This window comes from Fulmarus glacialis, unplaced genomic scaffold (genome assembly GCF_000690835.1).
Source record: "Fulmarus glacialis isolate BGI_N327 unplaced genomic scaffold, ASM69083v1 scaffold3751, whole genome shotgun sequence".
In the NCBI taxonomy this organism is placed as follows: Eukaryota; Metazoa; Chordata; class Aves; order Procellariiformes; family Procellariidae; genus Fulmarus; species Fulmarus glacialis.
Window position 1 is genome coordinate 33,584 of NW_009193224.1, and position 23,938 is coordinate 57,521.

General features: G+C 37.9%; 1 protein-coding gene across 1 annotated transcript in view; it reads left to right on the top strand.

Moving 5' to 3' along the window:
- The window catches only part of LOC104083751 (septin-7-like), a gene marked incomplete at both ends in the record, with an annotated part of 55,297 nt that overhangs the window by 24,270 nt on the left and 7,089 nt on the right, over nt 1–23,938 (top strand). The window contains one exon of the mRNA XM_009587359.1: nt 18,945–19,051. Within this exon, the coding sequence (XP_009585654.1) occupies nt 18,945–19,051 (107 nt within the window). The remainder of the gene's footprint in view (nt 1–18,944; nt 19,052–23,938) is intronic.

Consider the following 23,938-nt stretch of genomic DNA (forward strand, 5'->3'; position numbering starts at 1 on the left):
ATCCCATGATTCAGATTTAGCACCGGCTGCTGCTGAAGAAGTGGAAACCATGCGGCTGGCTGGTGATAATGTAGGCAGGGACAGCAGAGAGCTGTGGTTCATGGAGAAGTTTCCTTGGTCAGACCTGCTAACAAAGGTGAATTTCTGTTCAGCCTCTTGCAATATGCCACGAGAGGTTGTCATGCGGTACCCCGCTACCCACAAGGATTTCTCTTAATCTCAAACCTGCTGAATACCACAGCTTTTTGTGATCTTTCTTTGAGGTGACTGAAGTTGTTACAAATGAGGGTAACAGGACACATTGGAATCATGCAGTTTAGTGAGGTGGAGGTGGTATACAGTGTTTCCTTAAAAGCTTAGGATAAATGAGTTGCTACTTAACAGTTTGTTACAAAGCAGATCTGTTAGGGCAGGCTTGTTGTCTGGCTGTCTTGAGTCGGGTGGGTACCGTGCCTGGTACAGTGCGCGTAGACACTCTGTTCAGAATGAATGCAATTGCCGATGTTCCAGTTAAGCTTTTGGAATTGGTCTGAATATTGTATCATGGGGCCTTTTTATAAGCATAAATTCTTCTCCATACCTCTTTCATCAGAAGCTTTTTTACCATTTTTGTTACATGTGAACTCATTGGGTGTTTCCTCTTGAAAGCTTAAATGTGTTTTGGTCCTGCCCTTTCTGTCGTCAAAGTATCACTAAATACATTCGGTAATCCTCTGGGTAACTTTTTTTTCTGACTTACACGATTCGTGTCTAACAAAGGGCAGGCACCTTAAAGGTTAAGTGCAGAATTGGTTCTTGCACAGATGTGGTGGTCCATTTGTTCATGGTCCAAATCATGCTATGGATCTGTTGACTACTGCCATTCTCAAGGGTTTCCTCGCTTTTTGCCTTGTAGCTTGTTGAGGAGCTGGGGTGTTTGGCATAACACTTTAATCTGAAGTCTCCATCTAAAACTATAGCTCATAATAAATCAGCTGCATCCAGAACAGCAGATCATACTGGTTTTACTTTCAGAGTCCAATATGGCTGAAAAGAATGTAAAGGAATACATGGAAGCTATTCCTAAGCTTTTTGCCTTCTTCAGCTATTTTGAGACATTTAATTTCACTCCAAGCTAGTTATAGAGACCTTCAGTATAGGAATATGATTTTTATATTTTTTCATAAACAAAACCTGGATATGTAAATTGTGGTTCTGCGTTTTGGCTGTTTTTTAAAAGACTTGCAAAGTAGCAAAGAAAACTTTGAATACTTTATATAAAAAAAAGTTCCCAACAAGTACAAGTTTTGCTAAAATACAGTAAAACTTTACCTTTTTTATTTGTGTATATAAGTTGTTGTGTAATGCTGTTTTTGAAAGGTGGTGTGGGTTTTTGGGGGGGGATTTTTGTTTGTGGGGGTTTTTTTTACCATGTCTGTATTCCTTGTTGGCCATATTTGAGTTTATGCATAGTGACTATGACTTGTACTATGTTGATAATTTAACTACTCAAGCTTGTCGAAACTACTCTAGCTTGCCTTTCAGAACAGGCTTCTTAATATCTCGGTTCTAAGCCTGCTAATTAGTAGTTAGCACTGGTCATAAATCAAAACTAAGCACTGTCTGTGTATGCTATGAACAGGATGAATTAATAGAGCTTTCTGTCTTGTTACATGCATGTTTTTCTTGGCACTTTTTGTTTGAGGGTATGAAATGTAGTAGTTTAATGTTGGTTATTCTCAGTTAAATGCACTGAAGTTCTAAAATAGTATTTTATCTATGCTTTGGGTCCAATAGTGCTGTTAGAAAAAAGCAAGTGAAAAAGATAAGGACAACTTTAAAGCTGCAGTGGTGTGGGGTTTTTGGTTTTGTTTTTCAGTAATACTGATTTATTTAGTTTTACATAAAGCTTGTATGCAAAAAGGTTCTCAAATATGTTGTTTTTAATGAAGTCTTATGAGATCTGGTGCATAATAACACATTCCAGGTAGGAGTATGTTTGTTACGTACTGTGCCATCCTTCATTTTCAGAGCTGTGAGAAGAAAGATTGCATTAAATTTCCTCCCCTATGATCCAAAGGTGCTAAATTCATTTTCTTGTAAGACATTCATATATACTTGCCAAAATACTACTCAAAATAGCCTAACCATATTCTGCAGCTTGTTGCTGCCTAGGTCAATGGACTGATGTTAGAATTGTAAATAAAATGTATTCAGTGGGTTATGAAATCTCTGAGAGTAGGAGTGTGGTTGCAAAAATTGCATGGTTTTACATAGGCTATTTCAGGTTTGTTTTCTTGAGCAGGACTCCTGAATAGAAGGTTAAGAGAACAAATTTCTAGTCCTTCTTTGATAGTGGAGTCAACTGGTTGCTCCCAATAATTATATTCCACTTCCAAGGCACCAACATTATTATAATTTTCAGCTTTGGCTCTGGAAGAGGGAGCATCTCTGCTATTCTGCATGAATCCTGCTGCCTTGGTTGGCAAACCACCACTGTGTTTTGGTGGGGTCAGCGAAAGTGGCTCTTGACTCAGTAGGGGCTGCTTTAGGTAGTCTGAGGGGATGAGGACTAAAAAGTACTATTCTGCTGTAGATGAAACAATGCTTCTGCGCCTGAAGGGAAAAGGAGTAAACAGACCAACAGCAAGGCTCTGTAAGGAAGCTGGAGTCCAAAAGCATTAATACAGATGTATATGAGATATAATATAAGGAAAAAACTGTTTTGGGTGTGTTCCTCTCTTGGTTGAATAAAAGCTTACTTCCTCACTCCCATCCCTGGGTGTGGGAAGACAGACCCTTAAGTTTTGAGGAAAAGGGGAGAAGGGAGTTTGTTTCCTTGCTGGATTGAATATAAATTATACCCCTATAATTAGATTATCTAACGAAAAGCTTTTAGGTAACTAAGGCCAGCAGTGATCATGCAAAAGAGCCCCTTGAGACTGGGGAAGTATCCTGTGTTCAGATTTTAAAATTAGTGCTTTTCTAGCCTAACTCAGGATTGTAGATGTCTGTGTAAAGCATCAGTGCTGGTTTTTCCCCATACCTTTTGTCTGGCACCAGAACACTTGCTGTACTTCCTTATGGGTGGAAGATATAGTGATCATGCTGCCTGTTGTCAGATCCCTTTTACTCCACCACCTCACTAGATGACACTGGGACCTCTTGAAGAATTTCAAAAGGTGCCAGAGATTAGAAATGTCATGTAATTATATAGATGCCGTTTTTGCAAAATTTTTATAGGATTGTTTGACTTTTTCTTCTTGGCAGACAATATAAATAAGCTTTTTCTATTCTACAGTTGGTATTAGTTGGCTGATTAATTAGCACAAGTGTTACTGGCTAGCAAGGCTCACTTGTGTTTCTGGTCTGGTGAAACAGTGTGCTAGATGGTTGCATCTGCAAGGGAGTTTTAGCTCTGATCTTAATTCCATTTTTGAAGTGAATCTCCCAGTAGTTCCCATACTGGGCTTTCATTCATATCATGGGGCAGTCTGGCAGCATGTGAACTTGATTTCTTTCAGAAAAATACTAAATCAGGAGATTCTGTCAAGGATTACATCTAATAGGGTCCATTTGCTAATTAGCATTCAGTCCATCTGCCTTGAGGCTTATGGTGAGGACGCTTTTCAGGAAGACAGAGAGAGGCAAGAAGGCTGAAAGAGGAACCTGCGCTAACTGCATGGTAGGAAGTGATGGCCACTGGAGTCTAGAAAACCAAAGTTGGTTCTGCCAGTTATGGAACAACTTGTACAATAATAATACATGAAATTTATAAACATTTTTGTAAGTATATACTTGCAATTAAGCCCATATTAACTGTTTACAAATGAAGACAATTTTTCTGAGCATAGCTGTTGTTCCAGTAAAAGTGTAAACGTGGCCTTAGGTGTAGTCAAGTCTTAGTTCCTGTAGTACAACTTTTTATGCAAATTTTGCAGTGTTTGGCTTTTCTTTTATGTAGGAAGTAGTTCATATTTTCTGTGAGGTGATGTGCATTTCTTTAAAAGGAAAAAAAGAAGCAAGATGTCTAGTAGCAAGTTTTAGAAGTCTGGGGGGTTTTGTGTGTAGAAACTCTGAGAATCCATAAAAGCACATGACATCTTTAACGTGCAGGCTGTAAGCTCTAACTTAAATATTTCAAGTTAAATTGAATTAGCCAGAGTAGTTCTGAACGCTTTTTACCAATAGATTGCTTTGTCAACTGTTGCAAACTTGTCAGCGGTAAAAGCTTCAAGCTTGTTCATCTTAATTCCATAAATGTCGAGGTGTTTAGCATAGATGGGGTAGCACCTGAGGATCTGCAGTGGGCTTGCTGTGTTTGCTTTTCCTAAGGAGAAAATTAGTAGATAGTTCTGTTTCCTCTTTGATGGATGGTGGGTTTTTAATGATACTCCCCCTCCGCATTTGTCCCCATTTGTGACATTTGAAGATGGTCAGTTAAGCATGAAGAAGCACGCAGGAACATAAGTATGGTATGTCTGTAGTAGACTTGAGGGGCTTCCAAAGGTTTGCTGAGTAAAGGCCAATAGTTGTAATGTTCTTTAAGATTAGGAAATTGATCCTAACAGCAGAAAGAAACCAGTGAGAATCTCTTTAAAATCTAGTTGGTAATAAAGATGTGACCAAATTTTTTGTGCTTCTATACAAATGCTGTGAAATCAATGTGGCTTTGAGCAAATCTGACCTGTTTTGAAATAACAAATTTAATGCTAAAGAGTATCTTGTATCTGCTATCAGAGGCACTAGCTGAAAATCGCCTTTTATATTTCTTCCTGTGCTGCAGACATTGTCCGATCACTTTAAAGATCTTAATGTAGCTCTTTATGGGCTATTTATATTTAAATAAATAATAATTTTTAAAAATCTGTACTTTGGGACTGGAAGAAGCCATCCAGGTCACTTTGTGGTCTCCCTCACTCATGGTAATTAGCCCTTTTAATAATTACAATGAAGCCTTTCAAATTAAAAAACACCATCACTGCCCACCCCTTCCAACAAACAAACCAATCCCAAAACAACCCAACCTCGGCATATGCTTTTTGCTGAAATACCTTCAGTAGGCCTGGTACAAGGACTTCGGGAGTGGCTAGTTGAAATACTTTTATTTTTCAAGAAGTGGTTCAACTTACATCTTTATTGCATATGCTTTAAATGGCTCGTTGCAGAATCATAGCTAGGTATGTTTTAGGAAAAATTTTGACCCAGAAATATGCAAACTTTGTCCAGTCCTTTGAGATTGTTTTAAGCAGCAGAAAAGACACAGCTTATGGTCATGATGGGGAGAGGGGAAGCCCTTAAATCTAAGAAGAGACAGGAGTATACATCTCATATTCTTTTTGCAGGGGGGCTAGAGGCAGGAGGATGCTCCTTTTCCAGTAATTAGAAAGTTAGCTAATAGAGATGGATTTTTTTTTTTTTTATATTTTTGAACTTACCTGTATAGTTGAAAGAAAAAGTACAGCGTCCTGATGGAGATTGCAGTGCTGCATCTCCAATTGAGGGGGTGGAGGATGTTGTGAAATGTAACTCTGGTGATAAAAGTAGCAAGCTATGTCCAGTTACCAGTAAATCTGTTGGTCATTTCAGTACCTGAACTATCCCTGGAGCAATTTAGGCCTATAATTCAAATGAAGCATTATTAGAGATGAGTGGGGAGAAAAAAAAAAATCTTCATGGAAATTTGGAAGGAAAGATGATGTTTTGCAGGGGTAGCCTTGATCTTTATTTTACAGTATAGATGAATTTAGATCAAACTGTAAAAAGTAGTTAACCTGAAACACATAATGTAAAGAGGAAGTTTGTTGTGGTTGTGGTGAGTTTATTTTTGGAAGGAATAGTCTTGGGAGACTAGAGGGCTTATTGATGTGCTCAGTGCAGCAGAGATTTTTGCTGAAGTCTGAATCTTGCCTAAAACCATTTTCCACAGCTTTCTGATTGATTTTTCTGTAGGACTATTTCACTCCAGCATAATTGGATGCTGGGGTGACTCTCCTGGTATGATACTTGATTTTAGGACTCTGTCCTTGCTTTCTCTCTGACCAGTCTGTGTGGCTTAAGTGCTTCACTGTTGAGAAATTTTTTTCAGAAGCAGCATAGATTTGGGCTGCCTACATATAGCTATTATTTTCAGATATAGCTAGCAGTTTATTTTTCAATTTTATTCGAACTTCCTTATACTTTTTGAAGACTCCGACTTTCTCTTCTCCCAGTTCCCCTCGTCCCAACACCAGGCTTTCTGTTGATTCTGGTGTGTGCTTGCATGCTGGTTTACCTTCTGGTGAGTATTGATGTTTGAGACACCTTACAGTGCAACATAACTACTGAATCTGCTGGCTTCATCCTTTTAATGCCCTATCTTTCAGGCTGCTTAATTTAGGCCTTCATTTTTGTGATCTTGACTTGGCTGTTGTCTTGCCTTTACTTTTGAGAACAGAGTTCCTGATAACCCTATGGATATTCAAGTACTAAAACTTGCCCTGTTTTATTCATCATAGTAAGTTTGAACAATAACTGATGTTATTGAAACTGTAAAAGTTCCCCCCTTGCCCTTCTTTTACAAGGATGTTGTACTACACAAATGACCTATTTTAGCCGTAGCATTTGGAAACAGCTAGGAAGAATCCAGACTTGCATCTTCCTTTTCAAAAATATTAGAATCAATGCAAATTCCTTGGCAGTCATTGCCTTAGCCATGACTCTGTTTTGCAGTTATTTGCCTCATTGGGCTGCTTTTTTTTCGTATCGATGCCAGTGGATTTCTTTGACATGGCTCTTTTTCCACCGACCAATCTGATGTGGCAAACTGTCTTTTTCTATTCCTCCTTTGATTGTTTTAACATTGGTAGATCTGTAACGTGACCAGCATAAAGTTACCACTGGAAAATAACTGGAGCTGCTGTTTCCAAGATCACTGGTTCCTTTGAGAGGTTTCCCATTGGAACATGGCAAGGACGATTAGCGTCACAGATGTTAATGGATAAAACACTGTACAGAAAACCACTTTCTTAACGTGGCACTGGAGTCGCTATTAGACTTGTTTATTTCAAGGTTTGTGTTTTTGTCAGTTTTTTCTAGCTTTTCAGTAACTGCACATCTTTAAAAACTGAAATTTAAATGAGTATTTTCATTTCAGTATTGTGTGCTTGTCAGCTTCTTTTCCCAAACCAGATTACGGTGACTTTTAAGAAAAGGAGACTTGAGTACTTTTCGTTGAGGGTGGGGGGGAAAGCCAAACAAAAAAACCCCAACAACAAAAAAAACCCCCACCCATCAAAAACTTGAAGGATTTTCTTGCATAATGAAAAACAGAACAAAGTGAAGGGGAAAAAATTAAACTGTGCATTCCATATGTGGTCAGCCTCTTTTCGACTAGTTGTTCTGTAGAGCTTTTTTTTTTACTGAGTCTTCGTTTTTGGTGGGTTGTTTTTTTTGTTTTTGTTTTTTTTACGGATTCTGGAATTCCCTTTTCACACTGTTTATTAATATAGCAGACAACCTTTTGAAGGTGCTTGGATGGGAAAGTTTGGTTGATGTAGAGGTTGTCAGTTGTGTAAATAAGAGTACAGAAATGATTCTCCATCGTTTTTAAGTACTTGAAGAGGCGTACTGGCCTCAGTGGCATTTATGAAGTGTCGTTCTGGTTTAATTAGGAAAAAAATGTGATCCAACAATAGCAGCTGTTCCTCTAGGCTGAAGGTCAGTTTTTAACCTGGCCTAAGTCTGTGCTCTGCTGAAAGAACTAATAGCACTCGGCCCAAATTGGATTAGTGTGTGAATCCAGCTGGAGAGTTTTCTGGGAGCTGCAGGAAAGGTTAGTCTTCAGTCCGTGTGCAGCATGGCAAAAGAAAAATCTCGTGTCAGCACAAAGAAGGGGTGGCATGGAGGCTGGGATTTAATTTTTTTTTTTTTGGTGGCAGTACTGGTTGATATGACAGTGATTAGGCATTTGTTTCAGAAATTTGTCAATGAGCCTCAGTTGTGTTGAAATAATGCTTGCTTTTGGCTAAAAATCTTCAGCATTATAATTACTGACTATACTGTGGTGTTTGTAATGAAGGATCTATGTTTAAATCTGAGATATTTTTCCTTGAAGAATTTTGAGACTTATGTAGTTGGAAGAGCAGCTTATCCTATGGATACCTTCATATTAAATGAAGCTATGCACAAGTCAGTCTTATAGGAGGTGATTGAAAAATATTCCTAGGTAGATGTTTAAAAATTGTATTTTGTGGATTCTGTATTGTGTCTGAAATTTTTGAGAGCTCAGGGGAAGAGCACAACCTGTAGCACTGCTCAGCTGAAGTCATGCGTCAGATCAGCTGATGTTAATGGATGCATAACTCTACACTTTGGCAACGTGCTTTTGAGTTGATACTTTTTTGAAGCACTGGTGGTTGCAGCTGCCCCATGTGTTGTAGGATGAAGGCAAGTCTTTGTTCCTCATTTTAAAAGAATGACTTAAAGTTTTGTAAATGACACATCATTTAGCGTACATACAGTCTTGGCTTTAAATCAGTTGTTTAGGATGTGTGTTTCAGATGAAACGTTTGTGGGGTATGGAAATCTTATTTGTATGTATTTTCAAATGACTCCCCAAGTTTTTATTAAATGGAGAGCTTTCACAGATGTTAAACTGTAAATAAATAACTGTATGTTAATCAGATGTATCTTATTTGGACTTCCATGCATCACTGAAGCTTTTCTTAATTTTTTTGTAAAGTCTCATTAATAGAATTACTATTTCAGTATGAACAAGTATGTGATATACCCCTTTCAGCAACAAACTTGAATAGGACACTGACAATTACTCAAGCAAGTTCTTAAAGATGGCACATAAGGAGTGGGAAGCTTTTTGTTGTGGGAGAGCAACATGAGACTTTTTCAATTCAGATTTTGAAGTTCAGATAAAATGAAAATCCATAGTAGTGTAAAGGTGATATCCTCATATCCTAACTTAAGGAATGTAGAAACTACTAGAATATTTTATGTGCTGCTAGCCCTACAAAAGCAAGTAAATTTAAAATCCACAGTGAAACTCAGAGCCTTAGAGTAGCATAAATATTGAAATAGGAGATGAAGTGAGATTTTGTGATATTTTGTATTAAAAAGGCTAATTTAAAGGGATACCATTACACCATAGTGTAATGTAATAGAGGAGGAATTGCAAGATTTCTTTATTTTTTTAGGTCTTGGAGGCATACACTGCTGACAAAAATGTGGAATATACACAAAGTTGCTAATTTAGACGAAACTGACTGTTGGCAAGTGTTTATTGACCACTTTCTGCTACATCAGTGCCAGGCATAGCAGAAACCAATAGCTGGCCACTCAGCAGATGTTGAGAGAGAAAAGAGGATGTCAGATTTTCACTAACTTACCAAGTCAGTATTTTTTTTTTTTTACATTGCATTTGACTGAATGATTTAAGAATTTATGTGAGAAAATATTATATTTCTTTTACAAAACAAAAGAATTATGTTTTGTATTTCTTTTGCCTAAACTCATTGTATATCATCCTTGCCTTCAGTAAAGGATAAGCCTGTGATTTACTCGATTCTGTGTCCTTGATTCTGGGCTGTGTTCTCCCTATCTGGCAGGAATTCCAGAAGGAGTCCTCGTCCACCTCCCATGTCTGTCCTTCACGCTCATCTGGTGCAAAACATAGCAAGCACACTAGACAGGTCTTAGGATATCACCTTATCATCAGACCTATCCATTTTCCTTTCAGCTTTGTAAATGTATGCTTCTGTTGTTGGCTACAAAAGCGGCTCAGTTTTCCTCTAAGTAGTTATTAGAAAACTACATAGTGGCAGCAGCAATTTGGAAGCAATGGCTTAGCACTTAAGTAAAACAGTTCTTTTCACCATATTGAAAAGGGTGTAGTCTTGACAACTTTCAGCCTTTTTTATGACTACGGTGGAAGCTGTCTTATGGAAACAAAAGCATGTAACTGCCTCCTAGGAATTGACGTATCAAACTTGTGTATTTTGCCAAGATTGCTTAGAAGTGGCAGCAGCATATCCAGCAGAGCATGTCTGTGATCCTTTTGCTCCTTGTTTGACTAACACTAGACCAAATATTGAAAAGCAGAATTATCCTAACTTGCACAAATCCATTCCTTATTGCCCCCAAAATAATATCACTGCGGTAAATTTGCAGAATTCTGTCAAGCTATCTGTATCCTTCTCTTGCCACTTGTCCCAGTTAAGTGTCTTGTCCTAACATAGTTTCCCTTGTGCTTCCAAAGATATTAAGGAGAGAAGGCATCAAGAGACAAGGTATAAGGTACTGAAAGAAATTTTGACTAGCACTAGAAGTCGTCTAAGTTCAGTTCTCTGACAGATTTTTGTGGATTGGCTTAATAGCAGAATATCACACTTGAGATAGTGTAAGAGCACTCAACGCTTGCTTCCAGTAGTTTTTACTGTGTTCATGGGTAAATTTTCAAGGGAAGAGCTGATGCAGTGTTGAATAAGTCAATCTAGGTGTTCTTTGTAGAGTTCTGTAGAGACTCACTAGTTTCCATGTAAATAAAAATAATTTTTTTTTGTTCTTTTGAAATTTTCTGTGATATTCATGCCTTAGATGTATCAGGTGGGCGGGTTTTTTGAGTAACATCCTGCCTAATGTGCTTCACCTTTCTCTCCTTTTGCTCAAGTTGATTTGTAATACTTCTTGTTCTTAAGTAGAATGTGAGTAATGTAAGCTATACTTCAAGGTGTTGACCCTGTATCTGTACCAAATATTTTAGCCTTAAAGATTAAGTAAACCCAATCACTCTCTTGTTATTTTCTCATCAGCATGTAGATAGCTGTGTGGGTTTTATTTCTCCTCGAGTAATGAAAGATCCTACTGTGACTAATTAATCTGTGATCTGTTGATTATATCCCTTTCATTCTTGAATCAGCAAATGTTAGAAATTATGTACTGGAAATGCTGTACAATTAGCTGTCAATAGTAATGTATAGGTGACAAATTTCATGTTCCTATCATCTTTTTCTCTCTTTTTTTTTTTTAATTCATATAATTGGGGAATTTATTCAATTATATTTGTCACTGTATATGTCTCCAGAGGATAAGTCCAGCTCTGCAGCTTTCTCTAGATGCATAATTCTCCCACCAGTGGTGGTCTCAGATGTATGCTTTCTTAGCCTTAAAGAGAGCATCCTTCTTCAGCATCTTTCACAACTGTTTTTGTTCCTCTTGCTTTCATTTTGAAGCAATATGAATTTTTTCTTCTCTTGTGAAGGCTCTTTGTGAACGCCTGTGAAAATTCAGGGTATTTGCTGGTTATGAGGTTTAACTGTAGGAGATTTGTTGTCCTGGAGCTCTGCAGCTTCTGTCATTTCCAGTTGAATCCCTTAACCCAGTTATTTCACAGAGAGCTTGTGCCTTCAGATTTTCCATGTAGGTCAGTTTTGACAACTTCTTGTTGTTTGTATTGTCTCTGCAACTGCACTGCAGTATGACTACAGCTTGATCAGACATAGGAGTTTTCTTTTAACTAATATAGAAAACAAAGTGAGGTAAGCTTTGGCAAGCCTGGGCTGCAGCTGCTAATTGCGTACTTCTAATTCCATGCAAGTGTGGACACTGAAGCCCAGGTTGTCACATTTCAGCTGTTGTTGGTACTAGATATGCGTGGACCAGTGCCGTGGGGTGTTTTTTTCATCTGCAGTAATGTTGAAGAACTAAAAATGAAGAGAAACTTGTGATTTCGTTTCCTTGGTTTTACTAGACTAGAACTTTTATTTAAAGTGCTAAAAACTTGCTTCTTTTGCCTCATGTTTAAGTAAGTGACATATCCTATTTTAAATGGCTACTTTGCAGACATGCTATTTATCAAGAGCAAAGCCTATATATGTAATTAGAGCAAATGTGACTTTCTCCATGAAGTGCCACAAATTCTTTGACTTGTGAATTGTTGGTGGTTGTCTTCTTGCAGAGAAGAGGTCTAGTTTTAAATGCAGATTTCTGCATTTACCCTCCCCTCTTTTTGGAAACCTGTAGATTTGACTTATTACCTCATCTGTCTGGCATCTTCTTTCCCTCATTTTCCCATCCTCAAGCCCATAATGCCCTGGTTTGCTGGATTGCTTCTTGCCTCACTATGCTGCATTATGAATTCTAGTGCAAACGGTGGGTTGGGAGTAGGGGACCACTTCTTTTCGGCAGCAACCAAAATCTCACCTGTGAAGTTAAGCCATTGTTTCATGGCCATTTTAATCTGTCAGTTGTAGAAAGCTACAACTGCTTCTGCTTTGAGGGGAAATAATAGTACTTAAAATATGCTATCTAGAATGTCTTGCCATATTCTTCTGAAATACTTCCCTTCCCTGCTTTTAATGGCTTTTCTGAATTACTTAAATGGCATCTGTGACAAGAATGGTAGGCCAAGAATCTGTCCTTGGTTATTGCACTTAAAATTTAAATTTTGCTCTAAGAATGTTGATTAAATTGTCTTACTGTATCCTGAACGCTGAAATTTTGTGGCTGTTGATGCAGTTGCTGATAGGCAAAAGTGAATTTATTACTGGTAGACTTCCCTGTTAATCTGTTTTGCTAGAATCAGCTTTGTGGCTCTAACAGATGTTACTTCTGTAATTTATGCTCCAGATTCCAGTTGTGAAATGGTGGAGCTTTGGCTTGCTTTCTTTTATAAACGTCTATAAAATACGAAGTTGAACTTTTTGCAAGATTTCACATGACACATGACACATGACACATGGAATTGTAGGTATGTGGGAGCAGCTGTGTAGCACGGTGCTGCTCCCACCCTTCCTCCTGATGGGTTTCATTTGGATGTTCTTGTATGTTTATCGAAAAGTTGGTTTGTATTTTGCAGAGCGCTGAAGACAGGAACTAGCCTTTACGAAAGCTTCTAAAATCAGACTTAAAATTAAAAGCATCTTGTAGTCTCCATTTTTGTGGTCATCTATAATGACATGGCAAAGCATCATTCCCCCTCAGCAAGAGGACGGTTCCATCATACCATTTGGTGTAGTTCAGGCTCTTTGATTATTCATGTAGCTTCCCTTCTGTATAAAAGCAAAAAACTGTGTGTTACGGTGCCATCAAAGCCATTGCACATTTGCATAAAGCTGCAGGTGCTGTTGTGCGCATAAACTGTGAATTGAACAAGGATGAAAGAAGATGAAATGCATTATTTTTTATCTCTTCTGACAAGCTTTTTACTCCTCTTTGAGTCACCAGCATCAAACTGATGGGATTATATTTTAAGCAAAAACTGTCACTATAATTAGAATTTATAAAATGGAAAAAATTCTGTGGAAAAAAACTGGCTTATCTGCTAAAAACGAAATATGCTTTCATGTAAACATTCTGTATATGTAAGTTGTGGAGAAGCACAGCATTTTTCTGTTGAATTTGATCCCTTTGTAATAGCTCTTTGGGGCTATCAAATGCACTAAAAATCTCTGCCCCCTCATATCAGAGAAGAAACGTATTGTTGGATATCTTCATTCTGATAAAGCAGTAAAGCAACTGCAGCTTGTGTTTGACTGTTTGTGTCAAGTAACTCTAAATACAGACTTCTTAGAATGCCCTGGAAGCTTTGAAAAACATTGTGCAATTTGGGACACCTGGGACATTAGGTGTTACTGGCTTGTCTCTAGTAAGTTACAATCCCCACTGGAATGAGTTACCTTCTCTCACCCATCAGAGTTGTTGGCAGTTAATGCACCTTCTGAACCTGCAGTTCCTACCGTTCTCAGTTAATAGATACAGTGATGGAGACTGGGTCATCTTCTTGGTGACAATGCATGAAGCATACCTCTTTGAGCAATTTAACTGAAGTCTTGGTTTACGATGCTGCAATCACCAAAAGCGTTTTCCTTGCAGGTGGGTGGTTCTTAGGCAGTCTTATAGTCCCACCTGGACCTTGGGAAAGCAACTTGAAATTTCCGAGTACAGATAGCATGTGTGGTCACATTCCCAGCGGTGTGGTTGACTGTCACAGGGCATGAGCATGAAATACTGTTTGACTGGTAGATAGCCAAGTCATTGTTAGCGAAGAATAGAAAAACTTCTGTTGATTTCTGCAAGAGTAATTTCTTTCTTATTTGCTGAAGAAGTAGGAAATAAAACATGCAGAGAGCACACTGAGAATATTCAGTATTGGTTAGTGATCTTGAGCTGTTTAATGAACTCTCACATGGGGTCATAAATGTAAGTCATGCTTTTAAGTTCAGGGCTTGGATTTTAGAAAACAAGATCCTAAAAATAGAGTAGAAAACTGATCCTGGATTTTCGGAGTGATGTGGTAGCTAGAGGATCTAGTGTGGTGCATTATCAGAAGTTGTAATATATGAATGAGAAAATAGCAGTCTCCAATAGGAGTTACGTATAGACTGGAAGCTGGGCTGGACTGGACTGCTTGTCCATTTCTGTTGTAGGTATTTGAGTAAAAATGGTGGAGGCTGAAAAGTTGGGAGGAGGTTGGAAATATGCCACATTCTCAACATGCCACAACAATGAATGGTGAAAAAAGAAGCATCATTAAGATTTAAGGATAACAATTCACTTCTATTATTATAGGGAGGAGATTCTTGCAATTTAAGTTTCTATGTAGTAATACAGTCATAACAAGAGCTGATGGATAGAAGTTGAATTGAAAAAAAAACATGTATTGAACACTTCCAACTTAGCTGTGAGTAGATTTTCTAACTGGTTATCACAGATTAGGCTTTTTCATTCGTTTACAGGGAGTGATATGGAAATGAAGGTGAAAGATTTATGTAGCTCAGTTGAGAACAACCCGAGTTACTTACTTATTTTATTTTTCATCTCTGGAGCACTGCTTTCCCCCCATTCCTGTGGATTGCACTTCATTGTTCCAGTTTTTTAATTGTTAATTCTCCATACTTACCTGCTTTAATAGTATTCTGGAGACTATTTACCATGGTTTGCAAACCATTCCAGTGGTTGCTGGTGGTCTCCTCTGACCCCCAAAAATGTGTTTGAGATATAAAAGAAAAACCTGAATGTGTTGGGGGGTTTTTTTGTCTCCCTTCTCATGTTACAGCTAGTCTCATCTGTGTAGAGAAAAAGGGAAGTACTTGATCAGTATTTGGTTCACAGAAGAAAAAATTTTGCTGTCCAAGGTTAATTTTAAATGATGTGCCATGGGCTGTCTGTATAAAGATGCTAATTGTTGACAGGTAATTGTTAACCCAAGTGTATAAGAAAAGCTCCAATATTTGTACAGCCATTTAGAAATTCATAGACTTGAGAAGAGTTGGAACTTTTGCTAGTCCTGTAAGGGCTGACAAAAGATTCTGTCCTTTGCAAAACTGACAGGAGTATGTTAGTAAAAGTACATGCTTATTACTACCAACAAGAGTAGTGAGCTCCATGTATTTGAATGTGACTATGGAGGAAAAATAGCTTGAGAAAATATTGAAATTTTGAAACACGAATTTGCTGATAAACATGAGACGCAAAATAATGAAGAAAAAGAACTGTGTATTTGTTCAGAGGAACTTGAAGCCTATGTGAAACACTTAGTGGGAGAGTGAGGGCAAGGTGAAAGCAGTAGCTGGATACCAAAAATAATTAAACTCTTGGATTCAGGGTTACCCTGCAAAGTCAAAGGTTTTTTTTCTTTTTTTTTTTTTTTTGAAACAAAACATTTCATGCTGAACACAGAAGACAGCATATTTTTAAAAATCACTCTAAGTTAGGCAGCTAGATCTAACTGCATCATGATGCATTGAGTGATTGGAAGTTATTACTGCTGAAATGGTTCTATTACATTGCATCCTTATGCTGGTTCATGTAATGGTGAAAGGGCAAAATCTCATCAGAAATGCTTACTGAGAGTGGGAAGATGCATTTTATTTGGGATGTGGGGTTGGTGGTTTTTTGTTTTTTGTTTTTTGTTTTTTTTTTTTTTCAGGTTAAGGCAAAGTAAATTCCAGTTGTTTTCCCTGTTCTCTTGTTTGTTGTATTCATAGCTCCTTGCATCCTTGGAAGCTCCATTCCCAGCCTTTCCAGTAGGCAATCCTTTAAGGTGAATTTGGGTTGAGCAAGGTTCTACATGGGAAGAACAGAGGGTTTTGTCTGGGTTGTTCTGGGTTTTTTTTTCCCCTTACCGTATTTCTAGCTAAGATCAGAATATTTTAATGTGTCCAAAAAGGCTACTAGAATTGTTCAAATATGCTTGGTTTCTTTAATTCTGCTTCCCCTGTAGTCAGCAGAGAAATTCCTGTTTGATTACAGTAGAAACAGCATGATTCCCCATAGTACAATACTGAATGTTCCAGTTATGGTTTTTACCTACAGTTTCAGTGTAATTGTTTTATTTGATATTATAGCCTTTTACTACCATCATAGGTGTTGACTGTTACATGGTCTAAGGTACAATCACATGTAGGATTGGTGTATTGATGCAAACTCCTACATGTAATACCTTAATTACTGGTAGCAGTTAAGCAGTCTAAACTGTTGTAATCTGCACTGGCTGATTAAACTTAGTATGGGTGGAGGTATCTAGGAGGCTGGGCACCTTTGAGAACAAGGTGGTGCATAAATATCCTTAGTGTACTTGTCTTTTCACTAATTTCAATTCAAAACTGCCTTCCCATCCTTGCTACTGTAAGGAGGGGGAAACAAACCTCAAATCTATCAGGGCGTAATGCTTCAGCAGTTCAATGACTACTTGGTGTGGAGTGCTACAGCTGCAGGAACCATCTAGGGCGAGCTGCTGGTTTTCCATTGCATTCTTTCAAAGCTGAAAATCTTATTTCCGTATGTTGAATTTCAGTGGCAACTTGACAAGCACTGTGATTTTTTAGGAGACGTGGTTGTTCTGAGTGTTTTCCACTTTAAATTCTGTAGCACGTTAAGACCAGCAATAACCCTAATAGAAGGGAGAAGAAGGGACAACCCTTTTTTTTGTATATTGAACTAGAATCTGATACACAAATCTTTCTTCAATAGTGCAGTAAAGAGCCTTCTGCAAGATTATGGTCAACTAAAAAAGCAATGTTCGCTGAAAGGATCTGAATTGTACATTGCAAAATTGGAGCCTTCCTCTTGAGGGTGGATCATTAGGATGGATAAAAACCTCTTCAGTTTAACTGGAATGATACGTGCATCTTGAGCAGAGTTGTAAGATGGATAAGGTTAAGCTTCAAACTGGCTGCAGCTATAAGGTTGGAAAGCTCTGCTTTTCAGAAGCTTCTTTGTATTGCAAACTTGGTAGGGAGGCCTCTCAGCTGAAGCTGACCCTGCCCTAAAGATTTCCAAGTGCAGAGTGGAAGACGTGCGACCCTTACAACCAGACACTTTTAGGCACTGTATTTACTGCGTAGTTCTGAAATGTCTAACGCATCTGACCACAGAAAAAGGCAAAATCTGCAGTGGCAGTGATGAAATGCTTGTCAGCAAGCCTGTCCCTTCTGGCTCACGTATAGCTGTCATGTTCGGGTTAGTGTTCCCAGCACTGCTATATTGAGGTTATAACTTGAGTATCTCCTCATTCCTTGGCTGCTGCAGCCCATCTTCCTGGCTGTAGCCAGAGCCTGCTTGCAGCTTGGGTTAGCTCATCTGTCGGACAGGGTGGGGTTTGAAGAGCAAGCACTACTAATAATGTAGGCAGCCTGCAGGAGCTCTGGTTGCAATGTTTCATCAGCTGCTAATCCATTTACAGTATAGTTAATCAGATTGCTCTGTTCAGTACTGCAGAGACTTTGTGCTACAGCATTGTAATCGAGATGGCTGATGTGTATAAGCTAGCTTGTAAGAAATCAAGCTGGCTATTACAGTGGAGACAAGGTCTTGTCTACTGAGGTTTGTAACTACTTTCTGTTTTGTAACTCTTGATTACTTGCATTAACCCAGGACGTTTATCTCAAGACAAGTTTTGAAGCTTTCTGAGTTTAGTCTCTAAATCAACCATTGTTTGTTGGGGATGGAGAGATGGGCTAGGTTTTTTCTTTTCAAAATGTGGGAGCAGTGCAGCTCATTCTCCTCCCTCAGTGAAAGTATGTAGTTTGCACCCAAATTCATTAGCTTAAGAGGAAATTTCTGTGTGACTGTTTCTGTTTAGGTCAATGTACTAACAGCACTGCATATGAAAACTTAAACAGAAAGCATCATTTTCATATACTTTTTTTCTGTAGTTCTCATGCCAGCGTGAATTGTTGTTGAAGTAGTTTCTTTACAATAGAAAACTAGGCAAAAGACTTGTCTTTTTAAATACTGTAATAAGTAGTTGATCTGAAATTCTTACTCCTGTCTCTGTAGAATTGTAAATGGGGGGTAATCTCTGTTGTGGGAATTGTAACTGTATTTGCTTGGATTGTCATGGAAGTAGTGTCTCCAGATTCTTTAGCAAGGCTGACTTACTGTTGCTCATGAACAAATTACCAAAACCCAAACCGAATTCAATCCCCCTTCCCTGCCCCAACAACAACAACAAAATTCCCAGGCAAACCACGTAGTTTTGAAACTTCATTTTAGCTCCTGTAGCTTTAGTAGTTAGACCAAGCTAATCTCAATCTCTCTCTTTTTTTCTCACCCCCCCTCCTTCTTTTTTTTCCCCTTCCTGACAATAAGACTCTCAAATAATACTTGAAATAAAGGAGATAGCTTAGTCTGCTTTGGCATTATGATAGGAAGTCATACCAGGAAGATAGCTTGTTTATAAAATTTAATGTGGGGTAATACCATCTTTGTGTTGTAATGGGAGTAATGGAGAAGTGCTAAATGCATTCAGTACTTAATGTGATCAGAAAAATGAATGTCTATAGAATCCAACAGTGACAGTTGGATTTGCAGGGTTTTCCTTGAAATTAGAAAAGATGATAGATTCTCAAAGCATTAGAGCAAAGTGCATGTTTTCAGGTACTGTGTTTCAAGAGTATTTGAAATGTAGATCTAAATGTTTATACTTGGTGAGATACTCCCGGTTTTACTGAAACTGTTCTGTTTTCTTCCAGGTGAATCTGGACTGGGAAAATCAACATTAATCAACTCATTATTCTTAACAGAATTGTATTCCCCAGAGTATCCAGGTCCTTCACACAGAATTAAAAAGACTGTACAGGTATGTCTGGGGGAAAAAACTTGCAGCTTGAACAATGTAACTTGCAATTTAGTAATGTAAGGTGATACAGTTGTCACATAAGCACCTATGTTTCAAGTAAGTTTAGCCATGGTGTGAACTGCTAAGAAATACTCAGCGTGTGTCTTTCAGTATATCTTAGCTATACAAAACTTACAGGTTCTGAAACTTGTAGCCTGTTGAAGTGTGGGAGCCCTGAAGTGAAATACTTTGTGTGCTGCCTGTACTTTAGAAACCTCATACGGGTGCAGTACTGTTTGGAAATGGAATGTTTTATTATCAATTAAAATACTGAGTATATCTGTAGAAATACATAGATGTGCACTAAAACCCCTGGCTGTTTAAGGAAGGCTTTTAGAAACTGTGTATTAAAGGATTTTACATAAGCGTAAGGACCTAAGGTATAAAAGTATCCACCAATCTTCTGCAGCCTATATCCTTTGTGGTACGTTTTTTACCTATTATAAGTTGTTATTCTGAAACATCAAGGACTAGGGTGAACCTGGCTGACTTAAAGCACTAGACTTATATAGGCAAAGGTGTTCCTGCAAGTGCATGATTTAGTCAAAGACTGGAAAACTGAAGTTGATCCATTTGTTTTGTGTAATAATTTGCTACTGATCAATTACATTTTCTCTCAAGAAAAGGAGCATGCTTTCTGTATTATAAAAAGGTTATTAAAAAAAAACAACCCTAATACTAAGAAATAATTAAATAATGTTGTGGGTAGCTTAGGAAATCATTACATTTCAGTGGGGTATTTTCTGCCTCTACTGCTGAGCAGCTGAATAAGGATGCATGAGCTTCGTTCATCTCTCTTGATGCATGTCAGACACTTGTTTAAGATTTTGGTGAAGATAGATAGCTTGTGATAATCTAACTTCGTAGAGATGAGGACCGGAGTGCTCAGCATTGCTGCTGTTCTCTGGCAGAGTTCCTCCAGCTGCAAAATGACAGTCTCAAACCACCTCAGCTGTGGCTGAAGTGATTGTGCAATTACAGAGTTGTCATAAAGTGATTAAGCCTTGTGTTGAGTTAGGAGGGTATGTAAGGTGCTAAACAGAAGCTGTAAAATTGAATGCCTTTTTTATTCAGTGGAATTGAATAACTGTGCTCCAGTGATCCACTGACCTTACTGTTTTGTGGGGCTTTTGGTTTCTTTTTGTTTGGGGTTTTGGGTAAGGCTTTTTTTAAATCCAATCTCAGAACACTGAATAATTACCACAGGGCCAGGAAAAAGTTAGTTATGCTCATACTGAGAAGGTTAACTGACATTGCTTGTCAATTATCTCAACATCAGTTCTTGAATACTAATACAAAATGCATTTGTTGCAGAATATAATTTTTTTAATTTGGAAAAAAGCTTTTGAACATCCTGAGTTTGATTAACAATATATTTATTTTTTTTCTAAGCTTTGGTCATGTCTATTAGGCTATTTTATCAGTTTAATGTAAAACCATAGTGACTCTGACAAAATGGACTTAAAAGCTTGTTAGAAGGGGCATTAGACCATTATTTGAATTAGAAGGGTTGAATTTATGTACCTGTTTCAAAGAGATGTTAAGTGGGATGGCAAAGGTGTGCAAATAGTTTAGCTCTGGTAGAATATATTTACTAATGAAATAATTGGTGACTGTTGGAAAACTAAGGAGAAGGGTGACTTCTTTTTTATTGAGAGAGAGACGTAGTGTGATTTCATTACTGTTAATTATACATTGGTGTACACTTTGGAAGTTAAACCAATTCAGGTTGTGTTCATTGAATTATAGTTTAAATAACGTAACGGTGAGTTGGATTCCCTGTCGCTGGAAGTTTTTTTTAAATTGCGAAAAATCATGGGAAGAATTTACACACAAACTAACAACAAAAAAAAAGACATCTTTCAAAGATGACTCAGTCCCACCCTGGCTAAAGGTAAGCCAGTGTAAGAAAAATTAAACTAAAACTGTGTGTGGAGCTTCTGGAATCTGAGTTAAGTACTTTCATCTGTTAGGTAACAATATTAGATGATCTGTTCATCCTGACCTTTTGAGTTCTTCAAAGGTGGTTTGTTTTTTATTAATTTACTGGTTGAAGAAAAACCCCCATACTCTTCAGGAAGCTTCACTTTAAATTTTTTTTTTTTTTTTTTTTTTTTTTTTTTTTAAGGCATGTAAAGCTGGGACGGGTGGGGGGAAGGGGGAAGGATTGAACAGAGCCCTGGCTGAAAAGCCATTGCTTTTTTTCCTACTTGCCCTGTGTGGGCTAAAGCCTGAGGGTGGCCAAGAACTAGCCAAAACTATTTTCAGTAGTGAATTGGGGTCTATCATGACTTGGCAAATAATATGATTTGAATAAAATATATTTAAAGACCACCTTCCCCCTCAGAAACTATTGCTTACTTTATCTAATAAGTTTGAGTATACTTGTAGAGCAACATTGCTTTGCTTTCAGTTACTTGTTGTGGTGAATGAAAAATCAGTAAGCATAGCATTTTAAGAAGGAAATTGAAACTTATTTCAGTGTCTAAGTTAGGATAAAACTGTTTCCCCCTACAATGTTGAAAATTGTGTGTGCTAGCAACTAGGTGTATAATGTGGAGGTGATTCCACTCAAATATTAAATCAAAGAATTAACAGTGGGAGCTGCTATTTGGATCCATGGGATTTGTACTCTTTGCCAGTGTAAATCTGAGGATGTCAAGGATTTTGTAGGGTAGAGATGAGACAGACCACCAGAGCATCCTAAAATCTTGGTGGTAATAATCGCCTGCTCTTATATGATGGGACTAACTTATTGATCAGGAATTATATGAGAGTCTTGTATAGATAAATACAAACTGTGGTTTGGGCTTGAAAACAATTGCAGTTTGAAGTTGTTTTGTGAGGCAGGTCCTTTGTGTTAGTTTCATGGAAAACACAGAAAAACAGTACGTGATTTGATGTCAGATGAATTCAAAGGAAACTTCTTCGGAAATGGTGGGGTATGAAATATGTTTTCTCTGATCATTATTTGACTATCTTAAATGGAGTATGGTAAAGGCTTGTTTAATCCATTAAAAGTAGTCAAGCTGTAACAAGCATCATGTCATGAATGCTGTGTAGTAACTGCCAAGGAGATCCGTGTGACCCAGTTGACTGGAGTGCATGGGAAAATGGCTGTTTGGAGGAGACTTTTATTAAAAAGTTCTAAATTCCAAGACTTGAACTAATGTTTTCCATGAATCCCTTGGGAATACTTGTAAATCAGATGATAGGATGCAGTTGGATGCTTAGCTATGAATGACACTAGTTTACAGTGATTTTCTGGATCTTTTCCAGATGTTGCTGCTTTCTGTGCCTTTGACCATGTATGGACACATCCATTTAGGTTAGAAAAATGCAACGTTACAGCGGCTTTATGGCAGGTTCTTCACCCACTGTCTCTTACCAGTAGTGTCTACCGCTTACAATATATGGTGGATATGGTCTGATTGTCCACAACACAAGCACAGGACATTTAATTTGACCAACTAATGTTTCTTGTTCTGTAGATTTTTGAAAACCCTGCTCTGATAGCAAGATACCTACATGAATTTATGAAAAATAAGAATAAATTTAAATCCTCACCACCCAGTAAGGTATTAGCACTGTCTGCAGAGATTCAGTTACTGCAGGCCATTTGTCAGAAGGTGACTTCACAAATTCAGCCGCGGTTACATTTTAAAAGCATAAAGAATCAGGAAAAATGTTTGGCGTGGCATTTCTGAGGATCTCCTGACCTTCCTTTTCCTTTGTTATAAACACACGTTCAAGATAATGTTTTTTTTAATTGCTTCTTTTGTAAAAGCATTCCACTGTGAGTGCTTAACAATTTAATGGTTCTTGCTGGGAATTTTTGTGCTGGAAAATAAAGCTGACACCTTGTAGTGCTTGGCAAGAGTACAGCTCTTAACATTATCATCTCTAGTATTTTGAAAGCATTACGGGTTTCTTATACTTGCAGAGAGCTTGGTTATAGGAGTGCTTTGTTGTTACTATATGCAAGATAGCAAAAAGAATGTGAGGAATCAGAAGTTAATCTCCTGTGTGCTAAAGCTAGTGAGTAGTAAACTCTTGGATGAGTTGACTGTGTGGCTGGGGATTACTGTCTTCAGTTCTGGCATCAATTGTGTACAACAAAACTTCTCTATAGAACGCTTGAGGGGGAAAAAATACATGCACTACAATTAAAACATAAGTTTTTAAAGGACTGCATGTATTCCTAGGTTCTCATGGCTTTGGACTGGACACTTTCGGAAGGGTAGGAGTTGTACAGTTAGTGAAAGGGAAACTTGGTGGTGTCTTCAGCTGGTGTGTGTGCGTTGGGTTTTTTTTTTTTTTTTTTTAAAACCTTCCTAACCTTGTAGTAAGGCCTGCTTCAAGTAGGAGATTGAATTGGGTAGCCTTGAAGTCCACCCCAACCTGGATTCTTCTGTGACTAACATCCAGGTAGGCCAGTGTTGGGGACTCTTGTTTTATGAAGCTGCCTTACTGATATTTGTCTTTTTGTTAAGTGAGGAACCAATTCATGACGATTGCATGCTGTAGACAGCCATAGTGTAGCTGAGTTAATTTTTTGAGACCTAGCAGTGAAAAGGGATAAATCTGGCTCGGATAGGATCCCTACTGATGAGTAGATAAAAATAGCATCCTGCATACTCAGAGTTTAAATATGGAGCTTTCTTTGCAGTTAGTTACTGTTTTCTGTGTTTCTGTATATTCTCTTCTGAATTAGAATCAGTGTTTTGCTTGTGCAAGAGGTATTTAGCTTGACTTTCTGCAGAGTGTTAATTTATCTTGTAGATTTACATTGCATCACATAACCAGTGATTGCAAAGTGTTTACAACAATGTTCAGGTGTGGCTGTGA